The sequence below is a fragment of the Octodon degus genome, unplaced genomic scaffold (genome assembly GCF_000260255.1).
Source record: "Octodon degus isolate 3935 unplaced genomic scaffold, OctDeg1.0 scaffold00002, whole genome shotgun sequence".
In the NCBI taxonomy this organism is placed as follows: domain Eukaryota; kingdom Metazoa; phylum Chordata; class Mammalia; order Rodentia; family Octodontidae; genus Octodon; species Octodon degus.
In genome coordinates, this window is record NW_004524578.1 from 31,614,619 (window position 1) to 31,632,136 (window position 17,518).

The following is a 17,518-nucleotide window of genomic DNA, read 5'->3' on the forward strand; positions in this document are numbered from 1 at the left end:
TGATCTTGTGCTGTTACCAGACACTAAATCTTTAATTCTTAGGAGAGTTTTACATAAAATCTATCTTACCATACAAGCTTCAAAGGGAATCAAACTCTATCACTATATAATTCCCGAGATTACAAAACTGTAAGGTTAAACATATATACATAGATGCTTCCTTAAAATGAGGTCATTTTTACTTTCAATAGTTTTTCTCACCTATGAAAACGCCACTGTAGTGAATCAGTATCTCCAGGTCATTCATTACCGAAGATAATAATCATTTACTTCTAATATCACTGGAAGCTCCTTGAAGGAAAGATCCAGATTTCAATGCATCAGCACTCCTAAAGCTCACTGTCCTACCACCTGAACACAACCAACCTCTAAAACCTTACTGCCTATCTTTTTTCTGGCACAGAATTTATTTAGCGTGCCCATGAATTGCGGTACATCAGCTTACTGAAGCAAGAATCACCTAACAGGCAGTAAAGCACGATCTGGGTGCATCTGTGGATAAATGACTTGTCTGAAGGTCAGCAAAATGAGGGGAAAGACTCACCCACCAGCCGGCACCAACAGACTGCAGGCTGGAGAGAATAAAAAGGGGAAAGCTGAAGAACGCCGCCTGGTACTGAACAGCTCCGACCTCCTGGGGAAGGTAGGTGACTGCTGTGCTGCCACTGCCTGTGTTCAACCTTCCATGCCAACTTGCAAGAGTGACTCTGGTGAGCTTTGAGGCTAACGGTGGACACGATGGCACTTGTGCCCCTGCAGGCTGTTTCTGTCACCAAAAGGTCTGAAAGGCTTGTTCTTGGCCTCTGACCTTGAACTAGCACTGCACTGCTGGTCCCTCTTGTTTTGTCACTTATCTTCTTGGTCTGGGCAGCTACTCCATGCAGCCAGCCACTATAGACTCCTCCATCCCTGAAGCCACACATTCCCACTGCGGACTCTCCCACCTGTGATCCGTAAGCATGCCTAACACATCCCCTTGTATATCAATTCTTTTGCTCTAGAGAACCCTAACACCCAATATGCGTTTGTTATAGCTATTTCATTCACTTTCAACATCAATGATTGTGCCAACCCTCAGAGCAATGGAAAATCCAAGACAGGAGCTAAACTTGACTAATAAGAAATGCTGCAGCATCCTTAGCTCCATCTGTCTGGCTGCTGCCATCAGCATACCATCCCACTGCATATGTGTAACTGATCCTTTTGGGGCCACTACACCAAAACATTTCATTACCACTAAAATACGCAGAGCACACATAATGATGGCTTTGAATTAAAACTTGTGTCCTTACTGAAACATGCCTAAACCCTGTTTATGCAGGAGCTAAACACTTCAATAATAATTTGACATTTAATTAAGATCCTACTTCGGCACGATATTGAGACATTAAGTGTTTATCAGAAACATTTCATATCACTAGATTATCTTTTAAAAACATTTACCTTAAAAACCAACTGCTCCTTACAAACATAAACATTTTAACAAGCATCTCAAAGGTAAAAGAAAAATTTACTGAACAGCCCGCAGATCATAAAGATGACTGGATTAATAAAGAATTGTTCCATGAACATCAGCAGGTAACATTCAGGAAAGAGTTCACTCAGAGATGTGCACAGAAAACTGACACGGAGACTGCTGTATGGTCACATCCACTTGAGATTTTAAAAGATTTTTAACTGACATAAAAATAATACACACTTGTGAGGTCAATTACTCTAGTTTTTAAAACTATTTAGCATATTAATCTATAAAAATAACCTCAAACAGAATTATGCAATTAAAACTCAAGTCTTTCACACTTTAATACTACAAATGAGAAGTAATGCAAAGATTTTGAAATTAATAATGGAATGTAGACTATTAAGTCAAATTATATAATATTAGATAAAAGTGCTAGAAACCACTAGAACTATCTTACTTATTCTAGCAATGAGAAAACTGAAATTCTGTAAGAAGTTTCTTTTCAAAAGGAAGACTACACATTGGGCAGTATTTAAAACAATAATATAAGGACAGAGTGAATAACACTCACCATCACAAGCTGCTAACACACAGATAAGTAATTTGGAGAGAAGTAAAATACCACAAGGAAAAACCTACATTCTTCACCCATACCTGATCAAGTTTAAATAACAAGTGTAACTTACTAGCTTAACCTCAACCAGGCCTATGGATATGATTAAATCTATTTTATAGATTTGTTATGGGATTTAAGATGAGTTTATTATTCTTGTGAATCAACTAATTCACTAAGTCAATTTAGAACCTGTTGTATAACAAGCACTCCAGAACATTTTAGTAAAAATTCTGATCTGTGGGCTAGTCAAATAGCTCAGCAGATTAAAGTACCTGCTTAAGCAGATGCAGGAGCCAGGGAGTTTCCCTGGCCTACCATGCTGGCCCCACCCCTGGTGTGCACCAAGATGGCACTTGAGATGGGGCGTGGTGGTGCACACCTGTAATCCCAGCAGTTTGGAGGCTGTAAACAGGAGGAGCACCCTGAGTCAGATCAATGCAGTGAGACCCCTGGAGACCCTGTCCTTAAAAAAAAAAAAAAAAAAAAAAAAAAAAAAAAAAAAAATTTTTTTTAAAAAAAAAAAAAAAAAAAAAAAAAAAAGACTACAATCAGTAAAACTTTAGGGCCAGGGAGATGGCTCAGTGGAATAAGCGCTTCCCTGGCAAGTGCAAGGGTCTGAGTTCAATCCCCAGTTTCGCAAAAAAAAAGTAAAACTTTAAACCCATTTCTTATATTAGAAGTGGGAATGCAAACAAACCATCAGGAAAACAATTTTGCATTATTTCATATTTTAAAATTCATAATACTGTTAACTGAACTACTTTCCTAAATACAGTTATACCTTGGCACAAAACTTTGAAACTCAACTGCAGCGCCACTCAACACATTTTGACATCAAACCTTTTCCACACGCAAGCTGTGACTCATCAGCATCTACTGCCTTTTCAGTTTGTTTGATGCCTGCTATTTTTTGGGTAGGTATTACTGCACCTCCTGGAACCAATTAACAAGCATGAACACACCAATGTATATAACCCAAGAGAACAGTTAGCACATACATACCAGGAGCACAAGCAAGAATTCACAGCAATAATGTTTGTGACAGCAAATACCTGAAAACAACTCAAATAAGCTTATACAAAATATCTGAATTGCAGTAAAACAAAGGCACATTATTTATAAGTATAAAAAATAAAAAGCTGTACTTTAAAAAGTAATATAACTATTACAACAAAACACTGACAAGATTAACGTTAAAATATTCCTTTTACAGTAAAAAAACCTCCCACTATTAGGCATACACATATAACCACACAACTGATAAATTTTTTAAAAGAAAAATTTAATAGTAAACACAATCCAGAAAAGTTACTCTTAAGAAAAATGCTAAGGGATTACGACAGCACATTACATATTTTCATTCTTAGGTTAAACTTTGCGTGCCTATTAGTCAAGTGAATAAAAATTAAAATAATAGACTACAAAGGTCCACACACAGACCAACAACAATATCTGATCTAAGAAATAACTGATCCTTTTCCAAAACAGAACTGAGAGAGTAAGTGTAACCTGCTTTGGGGGAGGAGTTAAACTCATAACGCATGCCTGATACAACACAATGCTTGATCCATGTTAGCTACTACACAAAATGATGTATCAGAAGTTAGTACAGACTAAAATCACAACATTTTCTGTTAATCAAACTCTTCCATTTCCCCAAAACAGAAACCACTGCTAAAAAAAATAATCACTATACCAGGTAAACCAGTGACACGGCAGAGTCTACAATCCATTTCTCTTCCCACTGGAGCCATCTGTCCCACAAACTTCTTGTAATAGTCACTACCATGCATCACCCAAAATACGCTATTCCCAAAAGGAAATATTTTTACTCTTTTATTATTTAAGAAAAGATTTTAATAGCTAGTGAATTTTTTTTAAACTATCAAGTCATAAAAAAGTGAAAGTAGTAATATTAAGCACCGTAAGTCAAGCAACACTGTACTTAGCTTTGTCTACCAGCGACTGAGGCTGACATTATTCCTTTTTTAAAATACATGCATATGCAGGTACTCACACACCATTTTTTTCAGACCTCAAAATGCTTCTTTCAACAAATATGATAAAATGGTAAGTAATGAACACACATCTCAACCAAGAATTTAAAAAATGTGCAAAGCTAAGTGAACGACTAGGTCAATGTGAAAGCAGAAATTAATGACCAAAAATACTGCATTTGAGATGAATACACATTTCTCAGATGAAGAAATACAAATGGAAAATAAATACATGAAAAAAAGTTCAACATCACTGGTCCATTCAAGAGATGCAAATTAAAACCACTCTTTGATTCCACTTCACCCCAGAAAGAATGGCTCTCAGCAAGGAAACAACCAATGCAATGCTGCAGGAGCTCTGGGGAAAAGGACCCTTCTCTACGAGGTCACTGGGAGTGCAGATGGTACAACCACTAGGGAAAGCACTGTGGAGATTTCTCAAAAAACTAAAATTAGTGGTTCCATTCAACCCAACTATTTCTCTTCTTGGTATCTTCCCCCCAAATTAGAAGCATCACACCAGGGGTGTACGCACACCCATTTTATAGTGGCACAGTCTGTAATAGTTAAATCTTGGAAACAGTCCAAATATCCATCAACTGACGAATGGATGATGATGTGCATTTTGTTTTAATACAGTGGAGTACTAGTGTAACATGAAGAAGGACAGGATAAACTCCAGACATTTTTGGCAAATAGATGCATCCTGAGGCCACGCTCCCGAAGTGAAATAATCAAGACACAGGTCCAATTTCACTAGTGTGAGAAACAGTGTAAGTGAGGACCAAAATCTCTAACAGATATTGAGAAAAGGTGGGGCCTGGCCTTAGCTCAGTTGTTTAAGTGGCTGCTTCCACAAAGCTGTCAGCCTCAGGTTGCTGTAGTTCGATCCCCACAACACTCCAGCCAGCCAAACCAGCCAAACCAGCCATGAGGGCATTCGGAAAAAAAAAAAAAAAAAAAACCTTATTGAGAAAAGGTAAGAAAATGAAAAGGAGAACAAGGGCAGGGGGGTTAGGTAAAAAGTACAAAGAAAGCTTTCCTAAACAAACAAGGAAAGAAGGGCTGAAAGGAGGGGAGGGGACTGGGAAAAAAGCAAGGTGTACCATGGTCAGGTACAAACTCCCTCTGATGGACGTCATCACTATGTATACTTAAAATGTACCAATAAAATAAATGCTAATAAAAAATTAATTTTTTCAACAGATTGAATACAGAACTTACCCTAATTTTCAAAATATTTGTTAGGCTTAAAAACCGAAATGCTCCTGATTTGTGCCATACAAGTCACTGCTACATGTGGCTATTTAAATTAAATGAAATTAAAGATGTAGTTCCCAAAGAGCTGAAGCCACATTACAATCGCAGATCAAATATTCCTTATGTAAAATGTATAGGCAAGAATTATTTCAGATTTTGGAGTTTTTTGTGTTCTATAATATTTCCAGAGATTTTACCAGCTAAGGATACCCAATCAAAAATTTTGAAATTTGAAATGCTCCAAAATCTAAAGCTTGTTGAATGTCATGTTGGTGTTCAAAGTTTCAGGCTTCTGATCAGGGATACTTACTCTGCTTTCTACAGTCAAAGGGCCACGTAGTAGTTACCATATTTGACACCAGAAATACAGCATTTCCATCGTCCCAGAAAGTTCTATTTGGACCACTTCTTTAGAATCTCAAAGTATAACCTATTAATAAGGTCCAACTGGCAGCGAATTTAAAAATTTTAGCAAAAAAAAAAAAAAGTATCTTTCAGTGAAGTAGTAACAACTGCCTAGAAAGCTGAGAGACAGAATTAATAGAGAAATAATGTTTAGTACAAAATTATCTACCATCTCCTTATGGGTAATCTGATGATTTCAGAGGCCAGAGTTGCATTAGAGACAGTACAGGAATCTCTCTACAACAAATGGGATATGGTTTACCGTAACTGAGGAAAACCTAAAAAGGTTAAGAGAGAGACCATTATCTACATGTACAATGGCAACGCTTCTGTGACTTACCGTGGATACCAAAAAGTGGCTTGACACAGCTTAGAAAATTCTATCAACTGAAAGCAAGAAGGAAAGCATCCTCAAGTAGTGCAGAGCGTGAGGAGCAATTTTATCTCTTTCAAAAAACAAAGGGTCCCATACAGTGTCTCATTTACTATTCCTGATCAGTATAACATACTTAGGCTTCACCATGAACCCTACATGATCTTAACATCCGTATGATCTATTGTTGGGGGATGGCTATAAACGAGAGGAGGGTAACTGTGTCATATATAAAACACAACCTTTCATAAAACTTAAAAGACTTACAGTGTCAATACACAGTCTGACTTCTGTGTGAAATAGTCTCTGGGCAGTATTTGGGATGTTGTTCTCCCCTCAAGATGTATCTCCTTCTTTGCCCTAAAAACTTCCATTTATGTGCACCTTATTATTTCATGAAAATAGGATATAATACTGATAATTATAAGATCCTCAGGGGAGTGGGGTTTTTAAAATTAAGTTGTGACATTGCAAAAAAATTTAAATTTGAGTAACTGTAGGGAAGTAATAGGTGACAAATGTTGCACCATTGCCTTCCTCAGATTTCTTCAGTAAAGAGTTCCAGAGACACCATATCCAAAAGCAACCTTTACACTGATATACTACAGCATTTGTGAGCTATATACCTGTAAATGTATTCGTTACTGTGACAGACTAAAGGCCTAATAGCTACTGTTTTAGGGTACAGGCTTATGAGCCAAACAAAGGCCTTTCCTTACCAATTACAAAGATTCACCAAGTTATTTAACTTTGTCAACCTCAGTTTGCTCACCTTTTTGTAAAACGATAAAACTACACAGTTATAACTAAATTCATAAAATCACTTTAAGCCCATACTGATAACCATTCAAACCTTGGCTGCCACTTAATCATGTACTGGACGCTATATGAAACCAGAAGGTTAAGAAAAACAAAACTGCCATAAAGAACTAAAAATGAATTTCACTTATAATCCATGACAAGGGACAATAAGACAGCTCAGTAGACTAAGCACTGGCCTAGGAAAGCACGGGGACCGGGGTTCAATCCGTGACATCACAAGCCACACCAGCCTCACCCCCAGGCACACTGAGCTGGCCACCGGATCGGGCGTGGTGGCGCATGCCCATAATCCTAGAGCTGGGAAGGCTGAAAATTGGACAATGTAGGAATCTGGGGGCACAGTGAGACCCTGCACCAAATAAGTAAAGAAATACATAAATAATCCATGACAGAAAAAAAGTGAATTTCCAGAAGGAGCAATTAAAAAAAAAAACAACGAAAAAACTCTGACAGCTATTGTAAGAAATTATTTGAACAGGGGGAAAAAAGTATTGAAAAAACAGATGCATATTATGATGTGATCTATAATAACAAAAAAGACCTAGAAACTCAAAGTGTTTACTAACGAGGTGATATTTAAACCTTTGGTATAACTGGCTGAAATGTTAGACAGTGAGAACTGTAAGTGTAAATCAGACCAAATATATCAAGTAAAGCTGAGTAAGAAACATTTTTACCACTTTCTGGAATTTTGTCTCAGATCAAGTGTAAAAATATGTGTATGTACAGATGTACAGGGTTCTAAAAAGCACAACTGTCAGGCGTGGTGGTGCGAGCCTGCAATCTCAGCACCGGGAAGACTGGGGCAAGGGGATCATGGTGAGTTCGAGGCCAGCCCAAGGTATGTAACAGTTTTAAACTAGCATGAACTATACAATGAAATCCTGTCTCAACCATCTCTCACACCAAAGAAAGCAAACCTGTGTGTCTGTCATTCCAGCACTTGGGAAAAACTGAGGCAGAAGGATCACCTTGAGTTTGAGCCCAACCTGGGCTCCACAGTGAGTTCAAGGCTGGTCTGAGCTACATGACACGACTTTGTATCTCCCCCCATGCTCCCCCTCCAAAAAAAATCATCTTAGTTTGTTTTCCTTACATTAGCTGGCTGGCCACATTTGAGACTGGGCAAATGCAACAACAGGAGTATGATAAGCTAACCAGTAATTCAAGTCAAATTACTCTTTATATTGGAAGCACATTGCAGCCTAACATGCATTAATTACACTGGTTCTATCTCCAATGCAATAATATCATCAGTTATATTCTGTTCCTGTTTGGTTTATTCTGAGGCAGTTCAAGTATCAAGACTAGGAAAAGCTGCAATGCCAAGCTAACTAAGGGGACTACAGGCCAGAGTGCTTTATGCATTCACCTGTCAACCCTTCCCTTCCTTTCTGAAATGATAACACAAAGTTTAAGGTCGTAATTTGATGTAGCAACCAAGGATATTTTTCTTAACTGTTGCTAAGTTGGTTAACTGTTTTTTATATCAAATAATCCTTAAAATGTACATCATTCATATTTTTAAGTTCTTGATTTATGCTAATTTACAACAATGATTCCACAGATAATTAGAAACTTATTCTCAAGGGGACCATGGTTCGATCCCTAGCTCCACATGCCTTACCAGACCCACCCTTAAGGCAGCCTGAGCCAGTCAAAAAAATTAAAAAAAATAAAAATAAACTTATTTCTGGGGCCGGGGAGATGGCTCAGTGGAGTAAGTGCTTCCCTGGCAAGCGTGAGGGTCTGAGTTTAATCTCTGGTTCCGCCAAAACAAATAAACAAACAAACAAATCTTATTTCTAAACCAAGTTTATGACATGTAGGCAAGACAATTATTTTTTAATCAACAAATTATGTTCCTTCAAATATCAGAGCTAAATGCTGGGCCAAAACAAATTACCAATTTTTGCTTTTGTTGTGGATGACCAAACAGTAACCTAAATATAGTCTATATAGTCCTTTAGCTATATAAACTAAAGCTGCAAAGGATTCAGTTGAGAATGGTGAAGTTATAGCTACCAGATCTAGCCCACCAATGCAATGAGGATCTTGGCTAGATTGTTAATAGTCTAAAGCTTCAATAATTTAAACTGAAAAAAATACTCTCCCATGGAAAAAAAAAATTTTTTTACCTCTACACAGTATTTAAAAGCTTTTCCACTTAATTGTGAGATGGCTTTTTCACCTAAAACGAGTGAGTTTACTTATACTGCCACAATGTGCTCAGCTATTAAAATTCTTCTACATACTCCATAAATGTATTTCTTTGTAACTAAACAGGTGTGCTTAAAAATCAAACAAAACTAGACAGAAATAGGTTTTCGCTTCATTCTGCTAAACACGTACTAGCTATTGTTTCACTAAATCTCTGCCTAGAAGATCAAAGAAAGAACTGCTACTGCTTTCTAACAAACTAAAATGTAATTTTTCTAGCAGGTTAATAATCTTTTTTAAAAAAGTAAGCCCACTTTGAGGCTAAGTGAAATGGAGTGATTATTTCATGAAATAGTTTCACTCCTCTGAAGAACTAGAAGTTCTTTCTACTATTTTTTTTTATCTCTAATGAAAAAAAATGTTATTAGTGGGAGGGAGATTACATTGATATTAACATTTCTCTGAAGTAGGGACATATTATCCTGCCTTTTCAGATGGAAAATCAAACACAAAGACAAGTTATATAATCTGGCAAAGTCATACAGTCAGCAGCTAGGTCCAGGATAATATTGGTAGTGAAAACTAGGTTAATTAAAGAAAATTAATAAATTTTGTTTTGGAAGGATTTTCCTAAACCCATTAAGATTACTCAAATACTACAAAATTTTCTGGTATTAACAATAAAATTTATTTGGGTAATACCCTACAAAATGTTGGTTAACCTCTCATAAAATCTTTAAATTCTTAATCCAAATTTGGATAATTTACTTGAACATCCATTTTCCTCTCTACATACTTCCAAATTCTCAACAACCCTCATTCTTGGAAGATTACAAGGAGATTCTATCATGTCCAGTACTCTCAACTCTCCCCAGCCCTTCTTTGTTTTTACCTTGCCCCTTATCCCAACATTCTTCTCTTAAACCTCTACTTCCAAAATCCTTAGTCTTGCCTCATCCATCCCAGTCACATCAAACACGCTGCCATTGGCCGGGACACTTCTCCACCTTGGCTTCCAATGTTAGCAAATTCAATATTCATGCTGTTGACCTTTAAAAGAGCTTAGCAGATCTCGGCCTCTCTACTCCAAAAACCTTCATTCATCTATTTCTAGTTTAATCTTCCTTCAGATGTCATCCTGGAGCCCCTTTTCTCTGGTCAAAATCCCTTTCAATTTCTCCCATAACACATATTATGACTTAACCAAAACACACCCTCAACACAGCAACGCAGTTGTCAATGCTGTGTGTTTACCTATCACTTCAAGCTGTTTTTTGTTTGGTTTTTTTTTTAATTTAGCCTGTGCATTAAGTGTATGAAGTAGAATATGGTATAAATATCACATGATCTGAATTTCAGTGCTACCACTTTCTCCTTTGTGTGGTTGTCGGCATAGTACTAAATTTTCCTTGAGCCTCTGTGATCTCATTTGTAAACCATGGTTAATACTTAGCTCCCACAGTTCTTAGAAGGATTAAATTCAGCAGTGTCTGACAGGTTTGTCCATCAACTTGTAAGAACCCTGTGTCAACTATCTATCAAGCCATCTAACATGCTGGCTTAAAACCTACTACTAATATATTATGTTGTAAGAAAGAGCCATCATTCTACATATTAAAAACAAAAATCTCATGGACCTGTAATGAGCTTCTGGATTCTGAAGGGTCAGAAATAATTAACTAAATCTAAATATCGAAGAATACAAACCAGGCGTGATGGCACATGCCCTTTCATCGCAGCACTCAGAAGGCTGAGGCAGGAGCATCAGAAGTATAAGGCCAGCCTGGGGAACCTAAATCACCAAGACCTTGAAAAGGGGGTTAGGAGACAGCTCGGTGGAGAGCACTTGCCTAGCATGTGCAAGGCTCTGAGTTCAATCTCTACCACTGCACAAAGCAAAGAAACAAAATTCATTATCTGTGTTAACTTGTTCAATGAATTAAATAAACAATTACCTCTTAGCATTAAATTAACATGACTGAATGTCCAACTGAATTTATTCCTGGTATTTCTTGGTCATTGAGCCAAGCATGAAGATTACTACATCATTAGTATATTCATTGTACAACTACTGCACATGCTTAAACTCAATGGACTTTGGCACATGTATTCATCTCAAAAATGGAGAGAGGCCATATTTATTTTTTTTTAACTGAGCAATACAAAGTTTTCATCTTTGATATATAATGTATCAAGACACATGCTGGTCAGGGATGATGCAGGTCTGTGAACCTAGCTATTCAGAAGGCTTAGGCAGGAGGCTCACTTGAGCCCAGGAGTTCTAGACCAGTATGCACAATGAGACAACTCTCTCTTAAACCAAAACACTCCCAAACAAAAAAGGGTATTAAGTCCAGTATAAGAAAATTTTAAAATTACGAACACAACAATTATTTCCAAATTTTGTATCTTTGTTGTTCAAACTTCATCCTTTTATTGAGCATGCTACCAGAAGTCTTTTATTAGCTTAACTATGTAAAAGAAATTATGTAATTAATAATATCTAAATAAATAAAAATATCCCAGTCTAGCGGCTTAGGTGTCTATCATTTAAGACAAATCATACTCCATTTACACAGATGACCCCATAACGATGTTTAGTCCGAATCCCTTGAGTTAGAATGGCCAAGCTGAGGCCTACAGAGGTTGTCATTTGTCCAAGATCAGGTGGAATAAAAAAATAAAGAAAACTCCATATCCTGATTTTAATTTTAAAACTTTACACCGTATCACATTCCATGAAAATAATTATTAAGAGTTAAAAAGATGATCTGCAAATGCTTTCAGATGATCATTTCGATTCTATTTATAAATATGCTTCTCTAAGACAAACAATTCCAATTGTTCAAAGTCAGTTGTGTTTGAAAGACACCTTTTATTTTTACTACGCAGCATACTTTAAGAGAAATAAGATTTCATTTCCACACTCAAAACCAGCAAAAAAATTTCCAAAGACAACTGGATGAAGTGTAAGCACTCTCCTATGCTGAATTTTTAATTTTCAAAGGGCAATTTAGCAGAAAGAATAAAAATATCTGTACCTTCTTTCACTCCATTGTTAACTATCTTGAAGAAAAGCAACATACATGGATAAAACAGACTAGAATGTTTTAAAAAAGGATCAAATGCAATATTGTTCAGAAATATCTTAATAATATTACTTGGATCACAATTAATGTTATATATCATTAACTGAACATACATTTTTAGCCACTAAAAATTATGTCCTAGAGTATTTAACATGTGAACATATTCACAGTATTTTATGCTACTAGACTATCCACTGTGCCATTCCATTCCAACAAGTACATGTATACACATTCAAATACTTGACTACAGCATTTATCACAGTGCTTAGCACAAAGCAAAAATCCAAAAATGAGTATGACTCATCATCAACATCAAAAGAAAAATTACGATTATGTAACAAAATGATAGCGCTTGTTATCTAGGAGCAGATAAACTAGCACTACTACTACTGCGTGGGGTGAAGTATTTCTTAAATTGGCCTTTTTTTTTAAAAAAAAAAAATAATACAGTTCCAGTTTCACTGAAGGGTGGAAAAGAAAAACAGGATTTCCAACCCCTCCCCTTGGCAATTCATTTGCTTTTAGGCACTTCTCAAGTCACCATAAAACTTTGAAACCTGTACCCATTACCCTTTCCTGATCAATTTCAACTTTATCACTGTTGAGTTCCTCAGGGAAGCACCCTAAAGGAGTTGGGGGAGGGGCAGACAAAGAATTTGAAAAAAAAAAAAAAACAAGAAATATAAACTGCTAAGTTTTGAGCTTCCTGTTGCAAAAAAAGATAAACACAAGTCTTTTTGTTGGTGATATGGTTCCTCAGATACACAGCATAGGTCAGACCAAACATATCCAACTCCACGACCACTTAGGCCTGAATTAAGATGGCAGAAACAAAACATGAAAAAAGTACAAGTCTTGGAAAAATTACTTTTCCCGTAATTTTAACCTATTTGTCTCATGCAAGTAATGATTTCAAATGTATAAATTCAAAAAAGTATAAAACAAGTTAGCATAATTCCTTTAATTCAACCATATTCGTTAAATATCACCAAACACTGCTGGTCACACACATCAGGATAAGAGTTATGTAACACGAACATGAAAACAAGTGAGTACAGTACTACAGGAGTTTAAAAACTAACATAAATATGTGCCACAAGTACAGAGACAATACAGGAAGGAATAATGGGGGGAGAATTTAGGATGTAAACATGGGGGGTATCCCCCAAAATCTGTAGCACATGCTAGCACACAGAGTTTTTAAAAACAGAAGATAAAATTTTAAGTCAGAAAGCAGAAGGGGGGCTGAGCGTGATGGCTCATGACTGTACTCCCAGCACTTCAGAGGCTGAGACAGGAGGATCCTTGTGAGTAGGAGGCCAGCCTGAACTGCACAGTGAAACCCTGTCTCAAAAGACACACACACGCAGGCACGCATGCAAAAGGCAATGAAGCTGAATCAGGTGTACAGGGATTTAGCTCACATCTATATTACCTAGATCAGCTGACTCCTATGCAAATGTTTGTCTTACGCACATTCTACATCTATGTAAACATTACTTTCCATAGTTTTGATTTCTAGAATACTTTTAAATTATGCATGTGCATAATTTATACGGATATACACATATGTAAGAAGTATGAAGTGAATATGTATCCATATACATTCTCACAACAACATACCACAAGGTGGAGTTTTAACAAAGCATTAATGACACAACCACAAAAATGTGTTCTGTACTTTAAAAAAAAAGATTCTAGCGCAGATTACACAATAGCAAATTTATCATATGACCTAATTTTAGTTAACTTAGTTCTACAGCCTAATATAATCCCAATATGGTATTAGAAAGCCTACTACTGGCAGGGCAAATAAATGCTTCTGGGTATTGTGAGCCCAAGCAAAATACTCAGTATTTCAGGTATTTTACTCTTCCAAGTGCTTTGGCCAAATTGGCAAAGGACATGTGCTGTTTATATTAACTCAATAGCAAAGAACAAAGAGCTGTACAGTTTACACAATATGCCTTTAAATATTTAAAAATACTCAAAAGGTTTAGTCAAACATGTATAATACTTGATGTTCTGCTAGAAAATTATTGTTTCTAATAACTTTCATCAGACATAAATTTCTCTTAGAAACATTTGACTAGTATACGAAACACTTTCTGTAAAACAAAAGACTACCACAAAAAAGTGTAGCTAGCTAGTTCTGTGATGCAAAGCATTTTGCTCCAGCATATACTTACTGCCTTATGAATTTGAAACAGTGAAATATTTTATACTATTCTAATTCCTTTCTTCATTTGATTAACAAAACAAATCCTTTAATTCTTGATTAAATCGACATAGTCAATCTACAATGGTTACCTATTTTTCTACATAGAACTCTAAACTCAGAAAAACAGATTTCAGAATGAGGCCTCCAAATGTCTTACTGGATTTTACAACAATTACTATCCACAAAAATGAAAATTCTCCTAAGCAATGGGGACTTTCATTTCTTTTAATTTAAACTGAAAAGTCAGGTGAAAAAGAATGAAGAGTCTGTACTATAAATCTCTATGAATTGTAGCTTTAAAAAAGGTATCAAAAATGTGTTAAGATCCAAGTAAAATCTGTATTGCAGAACACTTAAAACTACGCTAAACCTATAAGCGCTTCTGCCACAAAATCTGTTCATTGTATATAGGATTATAAATAATAAATTCACATTTAAAAACATTACCTTAGAAACTAATGAAGACACATAAATTATTAGACTGAAAGGTACCTTAAGAAATGCACTCTTCCTGGTTTAGCTAATGCACCAACAAACACCTCTGGCTCTTAACAAAACTGATTAACACATTGTTTTCCAATATAACACTTTTTAAAAATAAACACCCAGATTATGCCCATAAAAGATTAACACGTCATACCGAAAATATTATCTGTTAAAATATATTACTCAAAAAAATACATTACTCATTTCCTACTCACACTACTATACAGCTACTTGTGAAGATCAAATTAAGTCTGAAATGATTTCCAAAGTAGTCCCATACTAAGTACATTCAATATTTAAAACAAACAAAAAAGGCAATCCTGGTGAAGCTCTGTGCTTCAAAAAATCAACATCTTGAGAATTAAACCCCTGGAAATATGTTCTCATTTAGTTGAACACGAATATAAGCCGCTGATATTTCTACACAAAAAATATTTGTACTGTTAACTTATCCGTGGCAAATGTAAAAAAAAGGAGGGGACGAGGCTTAGAAACAATCTATTTCATCCACCTGCTAATTCACATTACAAATTTTTTCTATCAATCGTCCCAAGGTGATAAGCAGTACTTTAAAAAATTAAGTAGTCCTTACCCATCTCTAAAATAGAACTTAACATTCTGATCCTGGCTACTTGACTGAAAGATACCAATAAAGGTACCGTCACTGTGTTCAGTTTTTTAGCAAGTTTTCACCTAACCAAGCACTATCTGAGACAGACTTCTTGATCTCCCTCAATGTAGGTCTAATCGGCGGAAGGCAGTGAGACAGTGTACTGCACTGTGAATGGACAGCCAGGTATTTTATGAATGGAGGCGATCACGTGATCCCAGCACCTCCCCGAACTGATATTTCCCACATAACTGTGTCAACATTCTGAGAACTAGGGTAGTTGTTTGTGTGTGCGTGTCTTAAAATTTAACCTAAAACTCCAAATCCTCTTTACTTTTTGAATTCAAAAATCTACACAGAAATAAAGAAAAAAGCTTTGAATTTTTTCTTGAGAAATCCTTTTAAGATGTCCAAGGTGATGGATGTTTAATTATTTTTTTTATGAATGAAGAGTGTGCTATGCAAATGAGGGCGATTCACAAAAAGAGAGAGAACATGGCGGCCACTTCTGCTTCTAGACCGCACTGACACTGCAGCAACCTACCTCCTTCTACACCCGCTCATCAGAAATGTGCGATTTTCGAGAAGGAATAATGGTTGGCATTTTTCTAGCTACTTTACGTTACACTGGCCTCAACTCTGGACTTTAAAAGATTTTCTAAAAAGATCTGACTCGAAGAATGCACTTTGTTTAAAGGAATGCATCCTAACAACTCGTCCTCTTTCCAACTCTTCAAACATAAACAAAACTTGAACTTAATCACAGGGGAACAGATACTACAGTTTTACACGGAATTAAATCCCTTCTAAATTGCCAACTGTTAGCACACCATTATTCCTCCATGCAGCGCCTACGTTAAAACAAAACATTTAAAAGGCTACTTCCCCTGGAAACACAAGAACAGTCCAAGTAAGCAAAAACTTAAAGCAAGAATGCCCTAGAAGTTGATGCAGTCACCATTGCGTTCAGCAAGGTAAATTCTTTAACGTAAACAGTGTATTTAATATAGCCAAAGGATAAAAAAGAAGCCTTTGAAATTCCTAGTTCTTTTATGTTTCTAAAGGCACTTCCCATCCAATATTTGTAAAGGTAAACAAAAATAGCTCAACATCTGCAATATTCCAAGCGTCCTTTTAGGTCTATTAAAATTTTCAAAATGTTTCCCTTGCCTTTTTCTTTGTAATAATCTGATAGGTCATAAGTTTAAAGAAGGGGGCAGGGAGAGAAAGCTTAATCGGTATTTAAGAGTCACTGACTCATCGAATTAAGATTCAAGAGCACTGTTCTGCAGGAGTTGCTCCCACACATTAGTTTCCAAGTGAAATAGCTAGAAAGAAAGCGGAATAGATGTCCAAGGTGTGCTGGGTGCTACGCTAGGCCGAAGACAAGTCAAATGTCTTCAAGGTAAAGGGTAAGAACTACTCCACTTTTATCTGTCCACAGTATTCCGTCTCAGACACACAACTGCTTACAGAACACCCCTGTACTTAACAGAAAACAATTTAGACCTAAAGGATGGACAGGGGTGCTGCCATCAAGTAAAATGGCCCCAAAATCGTTCCTCCAGATGCACCGACTCTCCAGGGTTGCCAGCTTTCCAGCAGCCGGGTCCCCACGGGATCGGATCCGGGGAAATGTCGGGGAAGGGGGGAGCAATCAAGATCAATGAGGCGCTTGCTTACTCGTAGTCAGAAGTCGCCGTCTCCTCGCTCATCTTTCCCTCACCGCGATCCGATCTGGAGATGGAGGAGTAACAGCAGGCGGGGAAGCAGGAGCAACGCCGAGGGGGAGCAGGCAGTGGCGGCCGGGGGGGCGCGGGAGCAGCGGCTCAGGGGCCTCACCATGGTGGACGTCTCACTCGGAACGGTGCCCCCCCAGCCGGGAACCCCAGCCACCCCCACAAGGGGGTGGCGGCAGCGACCTCCGCCGTGGCGACCCCAGCCTGTTCCCCTGCTCAGCGGCCAGCCAAGGGACCCGAGGAGGCCGCCTGCAAAGGAAAAACGGAAACGGTCGGGG

At 37.2% G+C, this 17,518-nt stretch overlaps 1 protein-coding gene across 1 annotated transcript in view; it reads right to left on the reverse strand.

Annotated features, from left to right (window-relative positions):
- Positions 1-17,512, reverse strand: part of Spred1 (sprouty related EVH1 domain containing 1) — a 92,711-nt gene extending 75,199 nt beyond the window's left edge. The window contains exon 1 of the mRNA XM_004623419.3: positions 17,185-17,512. Coding sequence (XP_004623476.1) covers positions 17,185-17,216 — 32 coding nt within the window. The 5' untranslated portion in view covers positions 17,217-17,512. The remainder of the gene's footprint in view (positions 1-17,184) is intronic.
- Between the last annotated feature and the right edge of the window lie 6 nt (positions 17,513-17,518).